This window comes from Aulonocara sp. 'chitande type north' Nkhata Bay, linkage group LG1 (assembly GCF_057382095.1).
Source record: "Aulonocara sp. 'chitande type north' Nkhata Bay isolate Kocher_YH1m ecotype deep benthic linkage group LG1, A_spYH_male_GT1.1, whole genome shotgun sequence".
In the NCBI taxonomy this organism is placed as follows: domain Eukaryota; kingdom Metazoa; phylum Chordata; class Actinopteri; order Cichliformes; family Cichlidae; genus Aulonocara; species Aulonocara sp. 'chitande type north' Nkhata Bay.
In genome coordinates, this window is record NC_141344.1 from 30,404,268 (window position 1) to 30,427,289 (window position 23,022).

The following is a 23,022-nucleotide window of genomic DNA, read 5'->3' on the forward strand; positions in this document are numbered from 1 at the left end:
AAAAGTGTTCAGTAGTAATCAGTAATAAATAATAAAATTATAAAAATTTGAGTTATAATACCAAATAATGATAATACTGATAAACTGTAATAACAGTGAATAAAAATCTTAATTACATCTCTGTTTTATTTGGAGTCATTGAAACCAGACTGGTGATGACTATACTTTATAGTCTTGTTATATACTTGTTTTACTAATAATACAGTCACTTCAGGCATAACCTTGATTGGCTCATGTACGATAATAACCTATGCCAGGTATGAGCCTATTCGGTGGAACCTGTCGATTTAAGCAACAGCTAAAGCTTGTGTATTTAAAGTTACTGCAAACCTGCCATCTAGTGATTGAACTCAAAAGTGCAACCAATCCGTATTTCACTGATAAAGGAGTGTTTAGTTTCACTAACACCCGCGTATAATTAAAGAAAGTTACAATTAAAGACAGATGATTTTACACAAGTGTTTTTCCCCCTCTTTCTTTATTTTACTTTTCTGTTTGGTCAGGTGGAACCTTTACACCACAGCATAAGTTGTTTCAGGACGGGATTCTGCCACGTACTCCCGGTAAACGCCAATGTTATGTGCGCATTTGTTTTTTTCGCCGACTGGAAACACGTTTATGCTATAAGTTTGTGCTTGACACGCCGGTCTCTTTGATTTAAACTTGAAGGTGTGGAGCCTGTCATCTGGTAAAAATGTCGGAGCAGTTGTTGCAGTGGTGTGTGGAACAGTTACATCACAAGTTTGGATTGGAGGCGGGTGAAGAAATCGTCCAGTAAGAAAATTTTACCTGCCTGTTATTACTGTCTGCCGTCTGGCTAATTGTAGCATCTGCAGATCAGCTAACTAGTAAGCTAGGCTGCGCTATGGTGTACTTATGTATGTATATGACGTGTCGTTGTCGTTTTTGATACAGCTAATTAATTGTGACACTACAGCTGTATGCCAGTGTATTGACTATTTAGTGGCTCACCGTGAACAAGCTGTTTTGGCTAAAAAGTCAGATTAAACCTTTTTCTACATGACAAGTGTCGAGTGGGACTTTGTGTCTTTATGTATTTTTATTTGTTTTAACTATTAAAAATCTACACACATGGTTTACGTGGTTTACATGGTTAGTGTATGTAAGCGAAACAGTGAACATAGTTTTCTGTTGAGAAATCATAACGTTTTTCATTTGGCAGGTAATAAGCAAATGATATGGACACTAAACCAAGCAAAGTTAGAGTCCACCCATCAGATCAACAGCCTGAAAGCTGATAGTTTATCATAAAGACAGAGATGAAGAACTGCATAAACGTGTACCCTAAAATAAGCAACTTTAACCAATTATATATGAAAAGCTTTTCGTGGACTAATATGGTAAATGGACTGGTATTTATATAGCTACAGTATATATTACTACAAGTTTCGTTCACCCAACCACACACACATTCGTACAAATGCTTTTTTTTTATACCTAAGCTCCTGATATATTAGCATACTTCTAAAATTACTGAAAGACACATATTTTAAAAGTAATTGATAATTAAATGACAGTTCGTCGCTATTTCTGGTCTTTTAAAATGTTAGGCAATGAATTTGTATAGAAACGTCAATAAATGAAGTTGTGGTGTTGTATTTCCAAGATATATTCTATCAATCGAGAAGGCTGAAGAGATTGAGGAATATGTGGGAGACCTCCTCCAGGGTACAGATGGGGAAAAGGGGCAGTTCATTAACGAGCTCCTCAGCAGATGGAAGAAGACTCAAAGACAGGCAGCAGATACCACAGGTCTTTTCATTCTCAAAGAATCTGTTTCATCACCAGGTAAGAAACAAATTTCATTCAGATAGACTACATAAAAGGAACTACAGTAAAAAAAAAACGCCTCAGTTGCTCTGAAACAACGTTGATGAAGGTAATTTTTAAAAATATTTTAGATGCACAAGATATGACCCGAGATACCCAGAAGAAATCTAAACGAAAAGGACGCAACAAACAGGAGGTGATGACCGTGAGCCAAGCAGAACCTGTGCCAGAAGCTGTAAAAACCCCCATTGATCTGATGAGGGTGAGTACAAATAATGCCACACTTTTGTTGTCTTCTCACCTGCTTTATGGAGATAATTTGTTACCAAATTGACAGAACTTATAAAATACCAGTCAGACGTTTGGACATGCCTACTCATCAGTGTGTGATTTTCTTCTTTCTTTTGTTTTATTTTAATTTAAAAAAAAATATTTTTTACATTGTAGAACAATATGGACATCAAACCTGTGAAGTAACTTAATATGGTAGTCAGATGGGATGGTGTGTCAATTCAGTGCATTCACAGCCTTTCACAATATCCATATCTAACAAAGACATAAAACTGCATTCATCAAAGCAACGGACGGATTTCCACTGGTGTAATATCCAGTTCAGTAATGAGCAGACTTCTAAAATTACTTGTAACTCTGTTTCTTGTTGTTTAAAGTAGTGGATTTTGCTTTTGCTATTCAGTCATGAAGGGCTGAGTCACAGACATGCTTCTTAATGTTTAATCATTTTTATCTTTTTATGGCCTGTTGATAGAATCTCGCTTATGGCATCCCAAATCCTGCTTTGAATAATTTAAAGTAAACTTTGTTTTCTCTTCATATATTCAGGTGATATTTCTGCGTTCTGATACAAAAAAGAATAAAAATAATAAAGAATCCTTAAAAAAAAAAAAAAAAAAGCGGGATCCAAACTTGTAACTGATATCAATATCATGTTTATTTGTACATGTCCTGTGCCATTTTTATTGTTGTGTTCATTTGTTAAACAGATGTCTTCCTTTCTACTTCTCTTCATTCAATTGTTCTTCAGGCCCAGGAAAATAGTAATACATCATCATCAAAGAAGAAAACAAAGTTTGTCAATCTCTACGCTAAAGAGGGTCAGGACAGGCTGGCTGTGTTACTCCCAGGTCGGCATGCTTGTGAATGCCTTGCCCAAAAGCACAAGCTTATTAACAACTGCATCACCTGTGGCCGTATTGTGTGTGAGCAAGAGGGCTCAGGACCCTGTTTCTTCTGTGGCAGCCTGGTACATATCACTTTAAGTCCTTAGATTGCGTTGTTGTTTTGGGGCTTTTTTTGTCATTCTTCTTGTGCTAAAAGTGTTTTCTGATTAAGGTCTGCACAAAAGAAGAACAGGAGATCCTCCAACGAGACTCCAACAAAAGCCAGAAACTAAGAAAGAAGCTCATGGGCGGTGAGGGTCTTAAGTAGTCAGGACTTATGAAAAGAAACTCTTTGAAAAGATCAACTGGTTTGATACTGTGAGTTTGTTTTTATTTTGGTGACAGACTTCGGAGAAAGAGAATATCTCTCACACCAAGAGGCCACGATGAAGGCTGGGCTGGAGAAAGCAATTCAGCACAAAGACAAACTGCTGGAATATGACAGAAATAGGTATCATAAAACACACAGTTAAGAAAAGAGCTTTACAAGAATGGATAGGTTTACTGCTCTGTGTGCAGTGTTTACACTTTAACAGGACATTTTGATTGCTGTTGAAGATAGTGATGAAAGTTGGTAATAACACTTCACTGCCTCCCTTTAACCCCAGTATCAGAAGAACACAGGTTCTGGATGACGAGTCTGATTACTTTGCCACTGAATCCAATCAGTGGTTGTCACCCAATGAGCGAGAGAAACTGAAGAAAAAGGAAGAGGAGCTGAGAGAGCTTCGCCATGCCTCTCGCAAAGACAGGAAGATCACACTTGACTTTGCTGGTAGACAAGTAATTGAAGAGGGAAACAACCTGAATGAGTATTACAACAAGTAAGATAATCTGACAGCACCTGAATCACAACAGCAATTCCAGATTTATGTTATGTGGTTGTGTTAAACAGCCAGACTTTCTGAAATGTTTCCAATAATTTGCAGGTTGGATGAGACCCTCAAGGCAATGAGCAATGAATCGGTGTCCAAATCACCAATGTATTCTGAAAGAAAGGGTGGACGGCAGGGCCTCAGAGATCTGGTGAATCCCAACATAATGCAATCTGCGCCAGAGGTAACTTGATCCATTCTGAACGTGGCATTTCTTCTTTAATCATTCTTCTTTAGTCATTTGTATTATTTTATAAATTCAAATGAAATATCAGTCAAATCCCTTGAGTTTGCTCTGCACTTTAACCCATCACAAAACAGTGAGCATTGAAACAGACTCTACTGATGTTTCTAACGAATGCCTATTTCAGTGGGTTGATGTTGGAGGGAGTGAAAGCCACAAGAAACCAATGGAGAAGGGAAAGAGTGCAATGGAGGACAAGGGAAGAGAAGAACGACACCGGTTGAGGCTCCAAGACAAAGAGCTGCAGGAGATGTCCGATGGCGGCTGGTGCCTCAGCATGCACCAACCGTGGGCCTCGCTACTGGTAAAGGGCATCAAGAGGTAAGGACTGTGCAGTGTGTGTGTGTGTGTGTGTTGTATATATGATAAACTCCTATAGACACTTGGGTTTTGGCAAAGTGTTGTAATATGTGACATTTTATGCGTGTATGCAGGGTAGAAGGACGAACGTGGTACACGTCACACCGTGGGCGACTTTGGATTGCAGCTGCAGCAAAGAAGCCCACCCCTCAAGAAATCGCAGAGGTGGAAGCTATGTATCGCCACATTTATAAAAAAGGTGCAGATGCTGTACAAAGGAATCATATTGTGAATACTAAAAATGTATTTCTGGTTTAAACAGATTTAAATATGGTGCTGCTGAAGATAGAAAAAAAGCTGCTACAAAATATAATGCATGGGTAATGCTTTCCTTGGCTCAGGAAAAAATTATATAGAAATATTTATGTTAAAAATGCCCCCAGTAGCTTTGTGTGGGCCCTCTTAAAGGCTGTTGTAACAACATTAGCGCTAGGTTTTGTAATAGCCCCTTTGGATCTTATTGCCAAGCTTTGGCCTTTCTCTGTGAAAGCTGTGAAAGGACATAGTGTCTTTAGGGCATATTTAATAAACTTTTTTATTGCACACAGTAAAGTATTTCTAGCAGAAAAGTATATTTGTTTAAATTTGCTAACAAGCACAACTTTCTTTTCATGGGCATGATAAAATGCTGTTAATAACATGTCATAATGGTATCATAATTTAGCGCTGATACAAGTAATATTAATGCTAAACTGGGCTCTGTCATGTTGCTGTCATAAAGTGATACTGATTGCTTTTAATTCCACACATTGTTGATTGAGTGATCCTGGTCTTATCTCCACAGGGCCCATGTTTCCTAAAGACTATCCCACTGGCTGCTTGCTGGGCTGCGTTAATGTGACTGACTGTCTATCTCAGCAGCAATTCAGGGAACAGGTTAGTGAAAGATGTACTTTTACAACCAAAAAAAAAACCAACCAAAAAGTGAAACTCTCAGGTTTCACTACTCTTAACGTTTTCCTTATGACCGATTGGTATTATGGGTTCTGTTTGAAGTCAGTCGTGGGTTCACAGAAACATGAAATGTCTGCAACTGGATTAAAGATGACAGCCTTCCTGTCATCATTTGTGCTTCGTTGTGATCTAAAGTAGTTGTACATTTTAAGTATAAATTAATTCACTTGAGAAAATGTCAATAAATTCTGGGTTTGTACATGAAAAAGGCCATATATAGGGTTTATGTATTTGTCCATGTGAGCCTTGGAGACAGTGTTAAAGTGACGCATCAAACACTTAACTTGTATTAAGTTAGAGACAAAGTTTTGTAATAAGTCTTTTCATTCAGAACTCTGTTAAATAATGACTCAGTTTCAGTTATAGCAAAAAACAGTAGTGGTTGTAAAAACATTGAGACTTCTCATTGTGTTTGAAATGCCCAGTGGATAATTTTGAGTAATAAGTATGATCTCAAGCTCTAGTCCTAGTATGTCAGTACTGTTTAGTGACTGTGTAGTTGGCTGTTCTGTGTAATTGTGAGTAATTTGGTGCAGTGCCACTTTCTGTCAGCAGAGAGCAGACTCCACCCTTTTCACAACACCTCCCTGCCAGTTTACAGTGTTACACTAGGGGCAGTATCCACCACAGAAACCAAATACAAGCTCTCGTTACACCAAAATACCTCCCACCAGAGTGGTGGTATGTACATTTTACAGTGGTACCAGTCTTTGTGTGTATTTCAGATATGTTCACAGGAGAAAGCGATTCTACTTGAAATGAAATCCCCACCCCTCTTAGCTCACACTGTTAGAGTGACTGCGAACATGTGATGTAGCAAATAATGCTGCTGCTCCATTAGTGCCATGGTCACTGTTGCCTTGTAGGACTAATAAACTGTTTACTTGAGCTTTTGCACCTAAATCAGTTGAATTAATTGCAGTGTTACCAGATATAAGCTGGAAAATGCACCCTACTTTCCATTACAGCATTATGTGGAAACAGAGTGGCTCTCCCCATTTGCTGTGAATGGAACACATTTAAACTTAATTGCATTGCCATCTTCATTTGGCTGTTTTGCCCCCGGCTTTGCAAGACACTGCTCGTCTCAAATCATTCTTTTAGAGACTATTAAATGTGTGTATTATATGTTATTATAACACTTCACCAAGGAACGTTGTGTTTTTTCCTTTAAATTTCCATCTTTAGGTACATGCCTTATTTGATTACATTAGTTACTTTTTATTCTGTACTCTACACCTCTACCTGGTATACTCCATATATATATCGTAACACACGGATACACTCGCATCCATGTAGAATAGTCTTGTTGAACTATTTAAGTGGGGGAATTCGTCAAATTCTACACATTGCATAAACATGCTCTCACCCAGCAAAGCTGCAAAACCTCTTGCACGTGTGCATACATGATCTTCTGCCATCTTTAGTGATAAACAAAAGCAGATCACATTTGGAAACTGCACAGTCTTAAAAAAAAGACTCATACACACAGAAAAGGCAATAATCTGCTTGTGGGTTGTTGTATTTCTGCACATCTCTGCATACACACACAGTATCTCCCTGCATAAAGGCAGTTGTTGTTTTGTTTTTTTCTGAGAAGCTGTGTTTTTGGTTGAAAGAAAAAAATAGCCTTAAAAATGTGTCCTGTTTCATGGTTGCATTCTGACTGCTGGGACCTGTAAATCTAAGGGCTTTCCCCTTTTGTACTCTGTCCTCATTCTCTCCTCCACCACTCATTCCACCCAGGGCTGTAAAATCATGTTTGCAGGCAGTGTGGCTGCCCTTTCATCCTGTGAAAGGGTGTGTGTATGTGTGTGTGTGTATGTGTGACCACTTGCACAGAGCAGCCATAAATAACACCCCCACCTCACACAAGGCCCCTCAGAAAAAAAGAAAGCAAGACACATGTAGAAAAAAAGTGAACCAACTAGAAAAGAATAGAAAAGAATAACAGCACCAAATGCCTAATGATGGTGCTGAACTGTTAGCTTTTGCCTATTGGAGTCGACATTTTGGAAAAAAGGAAAAGCCATTAATGGTTTAGCGTTTGAATCTTGATTCCTTTTGTGTAAGTAGAAGAGGGCATGTTGTGCTAGTGTATAGTAGCACATAGCTGCACTGCTGGGTTGGGAGAGTGGGTGAGGTGTAGGATTTACTGTCCTGTGCTGGCAGCTGTGGGTGGTTAAAAGGGGGGTGGTGAAGGACAGACAGCCATTATTCTTCAGGCTCTTCTAAATCTGTCTCTTCATGATGTATGAAATATTCAGGGAAAGTGGAATGTGGGAAGATCAGGAGAGCATGAGAGAAACACTACTGACTCACAGAAATGGAAAAAAATGTTTTTATTTTATTTAGCACAGGAGTCTTTATTTCTCTTAAGATAAGATAAGATAAGATAACTCTTTATTGTCATTGCACAGTCATACATAGTACAGTAGTACAATGAAATTGGAAAAACTGTCCTACGTCGGCACTACATATAACACAACACGACACGATATGACACATCACAACGTAACAAACAACACAACACAGTATATTAACTTAGTATAAAAAAGAAGAATAAGTGTATGTGTATTGCACACTGTTATTATTGCACATTAATTATTATTGCACCTTGTTATAAATATAAATATTATTGTTATTGTTTTAAACATTGTTACCTCCCCCTAAAAAGTCCAGGGAGGTATCCAGTCAGGTCAGCTATTTACATTGATCAGGGCTATTGCCCTGTTGTAAAAGCTGTCCTTGAGTCTATTTGTTCGGGACCTCAGCAGCCTGAACCTCCTGCCAGACGGCAGCAGCTTAAACACCCGGTGTCCTGGGTGTGTGCAGTCCCGTAGGATGCTGCGTGCCCTCTTGAGACAGCGAGTGCTGTACAGGTCCTTCAGGGAGGGAAGAGGATGTCCAATGATTTTTTGGGCCATGTTGATGACCCTCTGGAGTGCCTTTCTGTGTGCTTAAATGTCACTGATCGACGATTCTGTGTCATTGCACTCGTTCCTCTGTTGGGGCGCTATTGCACAACACCAAAACCCGGAAACCCTGCTGACAGACAGTGCAGAAAGACCACCTCAGGCAGAGCAGGATTTCCATCTGCTTGACTTGGACCAATTCTTTCCCTCATTAGAAACTGACTGGTGTATTGATCCGTTCTCCCTGTAATCTCTCACTCCTCCCAGCTTCCCATCCCCCCCTTAGTACTGATAATTGGCCAGCCATTATGATCTGTATTCTGTCTCTCCACTCCTACCCCCCAGTGCTCACTCAGCAATGGGTGGAGATGTATGCCTGACCTGCCTGCTGCAGAGGGGGGTTGGGATAGAGATGGGTATGTTACAGATTGAAAATGGGAATGTTTTTGCTGCAAAAGGCTAAGTGAGATAATTAAGCATCAACAGAGAGGTGCAGCCAATCTGAGCAGCTTTATAGGTGGTAAAAATGTTACAGATTCTTTATGTTGAGTAAAGCTGCTTTAAGTCAAAAGGAATTTCTCTTTTCTTTTTTCCCTTTTTTTTTTTTTTTTTTTACAACACATCCACATATGTGTTCTCTATCTCCACGAAAGCTTCTAGCACAGACAAAGGCACATCAGACCCCATGCAGAGCTTGAATCACACATCTACTTACTCCTGCAGTGAAAAAATTGATTGGATCAATCCACACTCTCATTTAAGGTCTGATTTGTTACCCTGTTTCAAAGACCAGATCACCAGCTGCAGAGATACATGTCTTAGTGAATACAAAAAAAAGGTCTTCATTCATATGATATGACTAAGAGGACAAGAAGTCAAAGTGGGCAATGTGTGTGAGGGAGGTTTGTACATGTATTATCTGAACAAAGAGCCCTACACATTTCCTGATGATAAAATATTAACATAGTAATCTGTAAGTTGCATCATTCTTTTTTTGCACAGTAATGGATTACTGTGGTATCTCAGATAAGCAAATGTTTTTGACCTCAGAACTGTTAACGGCTGGTATGTAACACATTTCCCAGCTCACGTACCTATCAGTTAAATGCATATTCGTGACATGACTCGAAACCAACTGTTAAAGTTTTTGTTTTGTTTTTTCTTTTGTCATTAATTCCACTTTAAGAGCAAAGAAATGTACCTTTATTTCACGAATGATTTATTTATTTTTGTTGTTAGACAAGAACAGGCTTTGATGTGTCACAGCAGGAATAACACAAGTTAAAATAATCAGGATGGTGGCTGAATTTCAGTTAGCTTCACTTTTAGGGTATTGATCTTGAGCATGCTCACTGTCACGCTTTCATTACTAGAATAAAGCAAATATTAATGTTAGAAGTTAACGATACTTTGCCGACATACTGAGTCAAAACTTACATTTGGGTTTTAAAAGGAAATGCAAGCACTGAAGTGAGTGCTAACTCAGGTGAAACTCTTATTTACAGCATAGCATGTAAAGATAAGAAGATTTTATATAAAAAGCAAGAATATAAAAGGATTTTCTTATGGTGTTCATCTGCTGCATGAATAGATATATATGTTATAGTATACCATCAGCATATATGTTTAGTTGACAACAGCGGCATATGCATATATTTATTGTTTGCATCTGAACACTAGTGAGAAAGTCAAAGAGCCATTATACCGCAATAATTAACAGTAATAAAAAAAAAAAAAGCACATACAAAATTAAGTAATTCTGGAATAACCCACTCAGCATGACACATATGACACAAAAACAAATCTAAAGTCGGAACGTGGTGTGAGCACTTTTTGACTAGCAGGTTCTTCCCAGCATCTTAGTTCTCCGGAGGATTTAGGCTGCCTCAGTGCCTTTGGCTTCTTCATGTAATCCCAGACTGACTCAGTGTTGATGAGATCAGGGCTCTGTGGGAACCATACCATCTGTTGCAGGACTCCTCGGTCTTCTTGTCACTGATAATTCTTTATGGCCCTCGCTGTGGTATGGTTGGGGTATTTGTCCTGCTGCAGACCTGCTGAGTTTAAGACGATCAGGTGTCTCTCTGAATATACTGCAGTACATCTTTTTCCCCCTTTTACTGAACATGGGTTGCTGAGTCAGATGCTTCACAGTTCAGATTTTACTGATCGCAGACTCATACTGCCAAAATAGCTGAGCGTTGTTCTATGTCTGCCTTTCCCGCTACCTTAATCTCATCTAATCTAATCTGCTGTGCATTGGTCAGTTAATAAAACGAGGCTTTAAGTTATTCTTCACTGTGGCTTCAAGCCTATTTTTGTGGAATTGTGTATGTAATCTTATTCTAGCTCAGTATATATATTATATATACTGCAGCTTGGTACATCTGTGCACACTAGCACATGTGAGATAACTGAAACCAGGCTTATACCACATCACACAGCTGCAAGGCTACAGCCACTTATCTGTTAAAAGAAGTGCTGGTTCCTGTGGAATTCCATTTGTGTAAGCTCTGCCTCTGACCTCCAGAGTGGAGCTCCTGTGCTTGTTAGGCCTGCTGGAAGCTCAAACTGATGCCTGCGTTTCCTTGTGTGGTAATGTGATATTTATATGCTGAAAGCCTTCCTGCCAGCATGCCACACACGCACATACACTCACACTCACAGGATATATTGGATGCATTCCAAAGGAAGGGAAGTCAGGCAATGCTGGTTTTTTTTTTTCATGCCCCTTTTCTCTGTAACATTGTGTGAATCCTTAGCAGTGGTTGCTTCCCTCTCTTCCTCCTCTCCTCCCCCCTGCATTATTCCATCCATATTTTTCCCTCTCTAACAGTATGTTTTACAGGTCAGTGCGGTGAAGTTGTGTGTGGATGCAGAGAATTCAGTTTACGCTCAGTAAACAGACATGCAAGCTCATACTCAATCATGCATCTTTGGGTCTTGCTTTTGCTCCCTGCCTCTTTCTGTGCAACCTCAGTCACACACTAACACGCTGACATTCCTCCCCTTCCTCCCTGTTCCTTGCTGGGCAGTTTGCCACGGCAGAGAGGTCAGACATCATGTGATTCTGCAGTGGTGTGTAGAATGCATTCAGCTCTGGGTCCCCAGGCACTGGATGACAACCAACCGAACCTCAGTCACAGGTTTTCCACAGCATGAAAAATACATAGAACCATCTGCCAGACTCGAAATGGCCTGATACACTGTTTAGAATTTCACTGCAGTCCACAGACCACTTAATTAAATGTCACACAGTTTCTACTGTTGGGGAAACTGCCTGTTAATACCCATTTATTATCTCTGCTTCTTCTCTATTTTGTTCTGCTCATTTAATAGGACTTGTTCCTCTCTCAGTATGCTGATCACAGGAACTCGGAACAATGATAAAGCCAATGCGAGAAATATTTCACGCAGCTCCCTTTTGATGGTTTGAAAGACAGCACCGTTGATGAAAATAAGTCAGAATCAAAGAGAGTAACTGAATATCAACTTACTTGAAGTCTTGAATGCAAAACAGGTTCAAATCCTTCTTTTCTCTTTAAAAATGGTGTGATGTGTTTTTGCTCTTTTAAGTCAGAGCTTTTCAACATATTTCTAATCCACAGCAGTCTTTTCCCTTTTTTGAAGAGATAAAATATCAGTGAAGTCCTAGTCGCTTCTAAACTGTAGTCTCCTGGAATATAAATGGTGAGGGTGTACTTAATTACATGGTTGTTTTTAATATATCAATGAAAATCCTCTGTGACCAACTTTGTCCTCAGTAACTGAAAAGCAAGCTCTGTTGGGTTGAGATCAGGTCCCTGATTTAGCCATTGAAAAATATCCAAATTTTTGGTTTGGGTCACTATTCGTTTGCTCTGTGAAGCTCTGTTAGATCAGTCTTGAAGCATCTGGCTGAATCTGAGCAGAGAGCATAGCCCTTACACTTCACAATTCATCCTGCTGCTTCTATCACCAGTCGCATCATCGATAAACACTAGTGACTCGGTTCCACTAGCAGTCATATATGCACATGCCCTTACATTGGTTCTGCCATGTTTGACAGATGATGTGTATATTTTTGATCATAAGCTGTTTCTTTCCTTCATATTTTTTCCTCCTGATCGTACTGTCACGGGTTAAGCTTGGTTTTTTCTGTATAAAAACGTTTTTTCTGGCAGTCTAATCTCACCTTCTTGTTCTTGAGTGCAGTTGGTGGTTTGGACCTTGTTGTAAACCCTTGGTATTTCCATTCATCGTGGTGTCTAATGGTTTAACAATGATTGCTTAACAATTTGAGTGTTCTTGACTTCATTAGATGCTTATTTATTAGTTTAGTTGTTTTCAGTGATCTTTCTGACACTTTGAATCAACTCCAGTTTCTCTATTTACATAAGGCGCACCAGATTATAAGGTGCACTGTCGATGAACGGGTCTGTTTTCATACATAAGGCGCATTAAGCGAAACAAAACAGTCAGATAAGTCAAACTTTACTCAACTCATTCTTCTTGCTTCCTCCACTTCCATACCATTGATTCATTAATGTTGAATTCTCTCGCAGCTGCTCTATTCCCATGTTTTTGCAGTATTTTAATAACTAACCTCGTATTGTGGATGGATTATCTGAGTTGTTCTCCTGACTGAAGTTTGGTCCGTTTACAGCATCCTGTCATGCGATTGCATTTGTCCTTAACCATCGGGAACCCTCACGTTAACTTTTATAGAGTGGAAAAAAGTTAGCGTTCATCCTCCAGCTTCACTGTGTTTGTTATGCTAACATAGCTGTGTAGCTAGCGATTACGTAGCACATCATTATATACCAGCTAGTCCAACTTCAGTAACCCTACAAAAGTCACTGCTGTTTAGTTTTCTGTCTTCATTTATGTTGGAAGTGATAGCAGAGCTGTACGTTTGAATTTCTTCAGAAATCTCTCAGTCAGAACATGGTACATCATGTTTAGGTGGAAACTAGCGAGCTAACTTCCTGCTAACTTCTAACTCTGTTAAATGTAATAAATTCTGTTTTCATGGATGCCTGGATGTTAAACTTAATTGTTACACCTGGTAAAGCAGCAACACTGATCATTTTATTAAAGATGAAAGAATTTAGACAGTTTTTAACTCTCAGTGATGCCGCAGTGTTGACTTTGGACGGAGTTTTGGACCCGGGTTACTCCGCGAGGCTCCTGACTACGGTAGCCGTAATGCTCTGACCATCCATCAAGCGGTGCGGCTTCATAGCTTACCAAAGTCGTACTAAAACATTTTTTGACAGATTTTTGAACACTGTGTACCACATAAAATCGGTTCAAGGTCAGGTAGCACAACCAGAATTCATACATAAAGGTGCCCTGGATTATAAGGTGCACCGTCGATTTTTGAGAAAATTTAAGAATTTTAAGCCTTAAAGTCTGAAAAATATGGTAATTTGTATTAGAAGAGTAAGGGAAGAGTCACAAGTTCCAGTGTCACAGGCTGGCAAGTGTCCATTTACCTTTGAGGCTCCTTGAGTGTAACAAGGTTCTAGGTCAAATTCAGTCACTTGACAGAAATCTGTTGTTTAAAAGATAAAATAAAATAACTGTTGCTATTTTTGACAAGTTGCATTTGCAAATCACTCATTTTGGCTCTGCAAACAGTTTTGAAATCTCAGCTGGAACAGAAACACCATTTTTGTTTTTACTTTATGAAGCAGTGTTCTGGCTCTCAGTTTGTACTCTCTTTGATAATGGCACCAACTGTGTTAAACAATGTTTGCATAAAACAAGACCTCGGTGGATGTTGATGTTGTGATCTGTTATTACCATTGCCGCAGGCAAACTTTACCCCCCATAATAAGCTTTAATGAAGCATAGACTCAATATGTTTGACATTTATCTCCCAACTCCACATCTGGTGTTTGTTGTTGATGCCCCAAAATCGCTCCTCATGAGGCCCGTGTCTGTGCCAATTTTCTGTTTTGGAATGGGAAAATGAATGAAGGTTGTGTGTTGTAGTCAGTAAGTACTTGTGCAAAGTCAGTGGGCGACCATGTTTCCCTGCTACGATATTATCAGGAATCGGAAGAGCTCTCAGTTTAATCATTATTCTTTATGCCTGTTCACATCCAAATGTGAGAACAGGCATTACTTCTCTCATTATGTCTAGCTGAGTTTGAGTGTTTTTGCCAACATTCCCCAGGCATGTCTATGCAATTCCTTCATGTCACACATGCCTGTGTGTGTGTTCACTTGAGAAAAGATCTTTATCCAGCCCAGCCCAACCCAGCGTCAGTATTAACACAAGTATCTCTTCTCAAGAGAGAACCAGAGAGACAGAGAGCGTGAGACTCTCTGCTGCTGCAGGGTCACTGATTACAAACTCAATTGTACTCCACTGGGCAATACGTCTGTTCGGCAACTTCCTGGTAGTGACAAGAGATAAATGGAAAGTAGGGGTGGGCATTTGTTTATTGTAAAAACAAATCAGTACTTACCCAGAGTTAATTTACAATGGCTTTCTCTGTCTGTTAAAACTGTCTCTTAAGTGTGGATATGATATTCATCGCATGAAGTAGGGATGATCTCATTTCAGTCGATCCAACCTCTGCCGTTTGCCATTTGGCTTCTCAGTTCAGCCATCCTTACAAAGCACAGTCACAGTACAGATAACATCTTTGCCACATGCCTGTTACACAGCGAGCTATTTTCAGACTTGGACTCGCTCCCATCTTGATGGAAATTGATTCTGTATCGGTCTGTACTGTTATGTTGGGTAACCACATCTAGGTTTTCTCCATGTGTCATCCGGAGTATTCGTCAGAATGTCTGTGACAGCTCATCTTTGGTGTATTTGTCTTTGGTGTGTTAATCTCACTCAATCAACATTTTAATTCCAAAACACAGGAACTGTGCTTTTGATATGAGGTGCTGTCGGTTTAAATGGCAGGAGGAGCGGGGTGATTATTTCCAATGAGGCTCTAGTGATATGTGCTGTGGGAGGCAGGGAGTTGATTGCCTGCCCCATACACACCACTAGGTACTCGTGTGTGATCAAGTAGAATTTACGTCAAACGTGACACGCCTTCGTGCTCAACTCATCGGCTTTCGGTTTTAAAGCCGACAACATAAAAGTACAGAATTTTCCTCATAATTTAGCCTTAGTAGCCACAGACACTATCTTATTTGAGAAGGTTTTTTAATAGAAAAAAAAGGCAGTTCACTTGTTAATAAAGCTATTATGCAGATAAAATGTGCATGGAGATTTCAGTTTTCCAGTGAAGCTTTCAAACTCAATTAAAGATCGGTTGGTTTCACTTAAAGTGGCCTGGATGCTATTGCAGTTGCTGTTGCAGAGGCCCAGGTTGTGCTTAACTGGACTCCTCTGTTAGTATTATTTTTTTGTGTAAACAAGATACTATAGCTAGTCATTGCATTAGGGGTGAAGGAAGATGAAGATGAAAGCATTGATAAAAAGTGTGAGTTTACTGATTCATGCAGTTTCTAATGGAGACATGAAAACAGGGGGGAAAAAAGTAGGCCCAGTGTCATGTTGTTTTATGTTTTTCTTGGTGAAAGAACTGAACAAATAAGATGTATAGTAGATAGATTTTTCTTAATATTTAAAAAAAAGAACAATCAAGGCTGGTGTCATATTAATATAACAAATTTCCCACGTGTGGGACCAATAAAGGTTGTCTTATCTTAATGAGTCATAGAAGTATGTTTGTGCTCTACAGTGTTACTGCTGGAATTATAGAGTGTAGTGAGCAATGGCAGTCAGACGTTTGTTTCTTTAAATCTAGTAACGCAAAACATAAATCTGTTTATGGCCAATCTAGAGGTCTACTTTGTGAGAAAATAACTATTTTCTGACACATGTACATTTAAAGAATGGTAAGTTACATGTAAACTGTTTCCTTGACTGGAGAGGTTTTATCACATTAAGCTCGTTTTAGAATTTGGCCAAAGGCCTTCATAGATTGATCTCCTGTTTCTGTATTTTAGCTTACATCAAGAAATAAATGTATTCTGCAGTACAATGGAAATCCAATATTCAGGAATTTGCAGTGTTACTCCACCGCCAGCCGGGACTGTTTCATTCTGCTGCCTTTTCCTATATTTAGTGATGCTTGTTGGCGCACCCACTCCACAAGCCCTTCTGCCATTGCTCAAGAAGCAAATATGACACGATTTGCTGTTGTTGGCCAACTGTGTGAAGTATTGATTTACATGTCAGACCATCCTTGGAATGTAACCGTTTTTGTGGTCATTGATGCAAGAATATGACGCAACATAATTACATTTTAATAGTGATGTTTTAAACAACACATGGTCTGTGCGGAGGCATGTTATCACCATGAGGAAAGAATCTTTTCTTCCATTTAAAAGATGACCTTTTTTCTAAGAGCTGTTTTGTCAAACTGTTTGAGTCTAGATGTAATAATATTGGAATTTCCAAGTTCCAAGTCCAAGTTCAACTTTATTGTCACTTCAACCATATACAGTTTAAAAATACACAGTGAGGCGAAACAACGTTCCTCCAGGAACCAAGGTGCTACAAGACAAGTTAGTGCAAAAAAATAATAATATATAATATATCTAGTAATAATATTGTGCAAAAGAGCATTTACAGGTTGGTGTGTGCGATGGTTTGGTGGTGTAGGTCAGTGTGTTTGCGCTTTGTGTTGGTTAGTCAGTCCAGTCTCAATGTTTTGAGGTATTTGAGTTAAGCTGAGTGATAATGTTAGTGTATGTGTGTGTGTGTGCGTGTTTATCAGTCAGTCCCTTTTTGCTGAGGAGACGGATGGCTTGTGGAAAAAAGCTGTTGCACAGTCTGGATGTGCGTGCCCGAATGCTTCGGTACCTTTTTCCAGATGGCAGGAGTGTAAAGAGTGTGTGAGAGGGGTGTGTCCGATCAGCCACAATGCTGGTGGCTTTGCGAATGCAGCGTGTGGTGTAGATGTCCTCAATAGAGGGTAGAGAGACCCCGATGATCTTCTCTGCTGTTCCCACTATCCGCTGTAGGGTCTTGCGGTCTGATATGGCACAGCTCCCAAACCAGACAGTGATGCAGCCGCTCAGGATGCTCTCAATAGTTCCTCTATAGAAGGTGGTCAGGATCGGTGGTGGAAGCCGGGCCTTTCTCAGTCTTCTCAGAAAGAAGAGACGCTGTTGGGCTTTCTTGTGCAGGGAGCTGGTGTTGAGGGACCAGCCGAGGTCCTTCTCCAGGTGTACACCCAGGAATTTGGTGCTGTCAACGATCTCCACAGAGGAGCCGTTGATGCTCAGCGGTGAGTGGTCGCCTCGTGTCCTCCTAAAGTCAACAACCATCTCTTTTGTCTTGTCAACATTCAGAGACAGGTTGTTGTCCTTACACCAGTCCGTTAGTCTCTGCACTTCCTCTCTGTACGCTGACTCGTCGTTCTTGCTAATGAGACCCACCACGGTCGTGTCATCAGCGAATTTAATGATGTGATTTGAACTGTGTGTTGCTACACAGTCATGAGTCAGCAGTGTGAACAGCAGAGGACTGAGCACACAGCCTTGTGGGGCCCCAGTGCTCAGTGTGGTGGTGCTGGAGGTGCAGTTCCCGATCCGTACTGACTGAGGCCTTCCGGTCAGAAAGTCCAGGATCCAGTTGCAGAGGGAGGTGTTCAGGCCTAACAGGCTCAGCTTTCCGATCAGTTGTTGGGGGATGATCGTGTTAAATGCTGAGCTGAAATCTATGTACAGCATTCGGACGTGTGAGTCCTTCTTGTCCAAGTGTGTCAGGGCAAGATGGAGTGCAGTGGAGATGGCGTCGTCCGTTGAGCGGTTATGGCGGTATGCAAATTGCATTGGGTCCAGTGAGGGGGGCAGCAGGGTCTTGATGTGTCTCATGACGAGCCGTTCGAAGCACTTCATGATGGTGGGTGTAAGTGCGATAGGGCGGTAGTCATTGAGACAGGACACAGAAGACTTCTTGGGCACGGGGACGATGGTGGTGGCCTTGAAGCACGTGGGGACAACGGCACTGCTCAGAGAGATGTTGAAGATGTCGGTGAGAACATTTGCCAGCTGATCAGCACATTCTCTGAGCACTCTGCCTGGGATGTTGTCTGGTCCAGCAGCTTTACGTGGATTGACTCTGCGTAGAGTTTTCCTCACCTCAGCTGTAGTGAGACACAGGACCTGGTCGTTCGGAGGAGGGGTGGTCTTCCTCGCCGCCACGTCGTTCTGCCTGTCGAACCGAGCATAGAAGTTGTTAAGCACATCTGGGAGGGAGCCGTCACTGTCACAGGCAGGTGGTGTCGTCCTGTAGTTAGCGATGGCTTGTAAGCCCTGCCACATGCGTCGTGTGTCGCCGCTGTCCTTAAAGTGGTTGTGGATTCTCTGGGCGTGTGCGCGCTTCGCCTCTCTGATGGCCCGAGAAAGTTCAGCCCTCGCTCTTCTAAGCGCCACCTTATCTCCCTCTTTGAAGGCAGAGTCTCGGGTCCTTAGAAGTGCACGCACTTCCGCAGTAATCCACGGTTTCTGGTTGGGTCGTGAGATGATGATCTTGGAGACAGTGACGTCATCGGTGCACTTGTTCCTAAAAGCTAAAAGGTTTGTGTCTGCTGTTCAAATAAAGATGCAGTTTTAATATTTAACAGAAAGTTGGATAATGCACAAGACAGAAAGTTATCGTCCGGATTTGTACTCAAATGTTTACTTTGTCTGGGAAAACATAGTTTTATCTAATATGTTTGAAGTTTAATCCATCATAAATAAGTGATATAAGAAGCTGGCATTTACATAGAACATTGTGTAGTCGCAAAGCTAAGTACTGACAAGGTCCTGTTGAGACTACAGAGAAAAGTTATGGCTCTTTGTTGATTTTCTGTTGTTTTTTCATACATTATCTCTGCCAGCCAAAATTGGTACCAGTTAGGCTATATCAAGAGCAGGGCTGGGAAGTAACCAAGTACAAATACTTCGTTTCTGTACTTAAATGGAGATTTCAGGTGTCTGTACTTTACTTTTGTATTTATTTTTCTGACAGCGTTTTTCTTTTGCTGTGTGCATTTTCACATAAATATCTTTTTGTTCCTTACATTTTCAAAACAGGCTAATTACGTTTGGCTTAAGACATTTGAGGGGAGTTGTTGTTTCACATCACTGCACGCTTTTAAACATCAAACCGATTTGAGCCTGAACAATAACACAGGAAAGGCAATCCTAATGGTGTATCAATCAATCGCATGCAAAGAGATGAAAGAGGCAAAACTTTGTAAGTTATGCATAATTTATATCGCCATAGTTACAGGTTAAAGTGGGCTGATGTTTTGTTTTGTTTTGTGTAGATGTCCATAAGCCATGGTACCGGTACTTCAGCATCTAGCTAGCCCTATGGAAAAGGAGTGAGAATAAAAGGAGTAAAGTTCTTAAAGTTTAAGTGACAGGTAATTTCAAATGTAACATTTCTATCAGCTCAACAAATATTAGCAAACGTACAAACTTTTTCTGTGCAGTCTGTCGCACACTGTGTCTGTTGATTTCTCTCTAAGATGTAAGAAAGACAGGACACGAGAGACGGGGAATAGAAAAGAGCTTATATTTAAAGATATTCAATTCAGTTCGGTTTTATTTATATAGCGCTAAATCACAACAACAGTCACAACAACAATAATACATACAGAGAAAAACCCAACAATCATATGACCCACTATGAGCAAGCACTTTGGCGACAGTGAGAAGGAAAAACTCCCTTTTAACAGGAAGGAAGCTCCGACAGAACCAGGCTCAGGGAGACTCAGCCATCTGCTGCGACCGGATATGGATTGCTCAGTGGTATTTGATAAACTGGGAATTTAAAGATTCATGTAAAGTCCTGGGTTTGTTTTCAACCAGATCTTGGCTTTGTATATGATGTGAAGTTATGATTTTTCATATTGTGAAACATCCTGCAAAACAAATTAATGTATACATAAATACTTTGTGCTATTTAAATTGGATTTTTCTCAACACAAAACCCCTCGAAGCAGTAGTTGTTGTGATTTGGTGCGACATAAATATAATTGAATTGGATTGAAATGGAGATTGCATGAAAATACTCTGCAGTGTAGTGCAGGATAAACAGGTTAGCTTGTTGTACTCTGATGGATTTAAAGTGAGAACAGCGTGTTGGTCTCGTTCAGAGTGTCTGATGTTCCATGGCCAGAGTTAGGTTACATAAAGTGTAGCAGAGATGAATTTCCATTTTAGCTAAAGAGGCTGAGAGTCAGTGACTGAATTCTAACTTCACACCAACTGTATACTGTCGAGTATAAAACCAGTAAACAGTATACTGGATGGATGGAAATCGGCCAAGACAACTCACGAAACATCTGTTTACATGTGGTTGAATTTAGATGCGTAAATCCACAAAGAGCAACAGCAGATCACATGAAAAAAGAACACTTGAATTGCCATCAGGATATAGTTTCAAGAAGGTCTGTAGGTGATAACTGTCCCTGTATTATTGTCAGCTGCTTATGTGCAATGCAGAAAAATGTATAGCAATTGCCTAATCTTTTTTTTTTTTTCTTTTTTTTTTTTTTTTTTTTCTATTAAAGCAAAAGATAATTCAATAATGCAAAGAAACCTAAAGTATTAATTCCATCTCTTAGCTGTATTTAACCACTCAAAAAATTTGGATTACTTGGAAAAGGCTGTAAAGATATAAATTGAAAAGGGGCTCCTATTCAGCACCCTTGTACCCTCCGTTAGAACATATCAGTCGGATCACCTTATCTATTGTACGGTATAGTACTAACCCATGGGCTTGGAGAAACCTAAAACATGCCTTTGATAAGAATCGAGGGTTCTTTTTGTGCTCCTTTCTCAAACCATGCTTACTGCCAGCTTTGAAGGAAGGAGGGAAGAGACAGTTGTTTCCCACAGAGGCTGAGTGAACACAGATGGCAGGGCTGCACCCCGACGTCAGAATATCAAAGCAAATATTCACCTCAAGAGACAGACGTGTTCATAAACTCCCCAGTTCTTCTCAATTTCCACATTATGAAATCAAATGCCCACTGTGAAGTGGTTTGTTACCTTACTTAAAATACAAGCATTTTTGCTGACAGCACCTGTGTAAAGGAGAGGTGGATTTGTGGCACCGATAAAAGGAGATTGTGGTGGAAAATAAGAAGTTTTAATGCCTTAGATTGCCTGGAATTTTTCTTTGAAGTCGAGGGTTGAAGGCAGACATAGTAATTGTCTCCAGGGGTTCGTGTGTGTGTGTGCGTGCGTGCATGTGTGTTTTAAAGGAAACCACCAAGTAGAAGCGCTTGCCATGAGGTTGTCTGATAATTATAACATCCACTTTTTCCATGTTTGGTACTTGCAGCTTCTTAACTGCACTGTTAAATGCATTGTTTTGTATCTCCACTATATTTTTCACTGCACATTTGAAATAACTCTATTTTTCAGTATTGCCAGAGTCCAGCAGTCATCAAACAGAAGCTTGACTATGAGTAAAAGAGAGGACCCTTTTTCTTGGAAAGTTCCAGCAGTTTGTATTTTTGAGTCTAAAAGGCTTTGACTGTTGTGAGACAGTCTTGTTTTCCTCTTGCCCAAAGGCCTCCGCAGGAGGTGAAGTCATAAACAAGGCTGGGAAAGTGGAACTGGGCTAAGTGAGGAAGTCTGTGTGAATCTCACTGCAAAAACACATGACTTCACTACACCTGTCAGCACTGGAACTGGCTGAAAAGCCTAATGTGCAGCTTGCCCTTTACCAACATTTTTATTTGCAGAGCTGAGGTATTTGCTTATGAGTCACAAAGGTAGAAAATTGATAAATACCTTTTGCTCCTTAGTCCTTATGGGAAATTTCAATACTGTGAAATTTCAGTACTGGGCTGGTGACACCTTGAAGTTATTTGCATGAAAATAAAAAATGAGTTACTGACTGGCTGAGTTGATTCTTGAGTCAAAACCACAAAACCACACAATTAATATAGTAAAACCGTGCATAGACTTTTGGGTAGAATTGAGATATAGCCCATTTTGCCGCTGCATCTTACTTCCCCAGTCATGGGCTAAATGCAGTTTAATTCACTCTCAGAGTGCTGGAGTTAGGCTTTGTCTGGGTTTACGATGCATTTTCTGTCCAGTGATGACAAAAATATGTTGGCTGCCCCAGGTTTAATGGAATTTCACAGTAACGCTGATGGTTTGATTAGAATTGAAAATGAATTTTAACTTAATTTATGGCAAAGTGCAATCTTATGTCTGACCCTGCATATCTCGTGAAACCGGAAGTATTTTTTTAGGGTTTTTTTTTTTTTTTAGTTGAACACTGACTGACACGGGGGCAGTAATTGGAAAATCGTGGCCTTGGTGCCGAGCTTCTAATAATGAGACATGTCTCTTGCGTTGAGGATATTAATAATGTAAAAAAATTCAGGAGCCAGTGTTGGACACTCCTGGATAATTAATGTTCACTCTCTAACTTGACACCAGTTGATTCTGTAGGTGAAGGAGTATGCTAAATTTTTAATCATCACCATGCAACTCTGTGCCTAAGCTCCACTGAAAGAGACTAAATGAGCTGCAGTAGCTGGTATCGGTTTGGGTTATGAGCAAGTACGATCTTAATCCTGTGTTTTGCACAAGCTGAGGGCTTCTCGTTTTAGTCTTGACAAAGGTTTGAGAATTATTGTTCTGTAAGCAAAGGTAAAAACATTGATCGTTATAAGGTGTCAGTTCATAGATTAACTTGCAAGCTGTTCAGTTGATCA

The 23,022-nt window shown here is 40.1% G+C and overlaps 1 protein-coding gene across 2 annotated transcripts in view; it reads left to right on the forward strand.

The window, feature by feature from the left end:
• The first annotated feature begins 574 nt into the window (after positions 1–574).
• The window catches only part of trip4 (thyroid hormone receptor interactor 4), an 89,241-nt gene continuing 66,793 nt past the window's right edge, over positions 575–23,022 (forward strand). Inside the window, exons 1-12 of one of the 2 annotated variants that reach the window (XM_086293011.1) lie at positions 575–774; positions 1,628–1,809; positions 1,923–2,053; positions 2,834–3,052; positions 3,142–3,220; positions 3,315–3,420; positions 3,578–3,793; positions 3,899–4,028; positions 4,216–4,409; positions 4,523–4,647; positions 5,233–5,324; positions 21,713–22,066. In XM_086293011.1, the coding sequence (XP_086149137.1) occupies positions 695–774; positions 1,628–1,809; positions 1,923–2,053; positions 2,834–3,052; positions 3,142–3,220; positions 3,315–3,420; positions 3,578–3,793; positions 3,899–4,028; positions 4,216–4,409; positions 4,523–4,647; positions 5,233–5,324; positions 21,713–21,760 (1,602 nt within the window). In that variant the 5' untranslated portion in view covers positions 575–694 and the 3' untranslated portion in view covers positions 21,761–22,066. Of the gene's footprint in view, positions 775–1,627; positions 1,810–1,922; positions 2,054–2,833; positions 3,053–3,141; positions 3,221–3,314; positions 3,421–3,577; positions 3,794–3,898; positions 4,029–4,215; positions 4,410–4,522; positions 4,648–5,232; positions 5,325–21,712; positions 22,067–23,022 lie in introns of those variants that run through there. The other variant, XM_086293002.1, reaches the window with a different exon arrangement.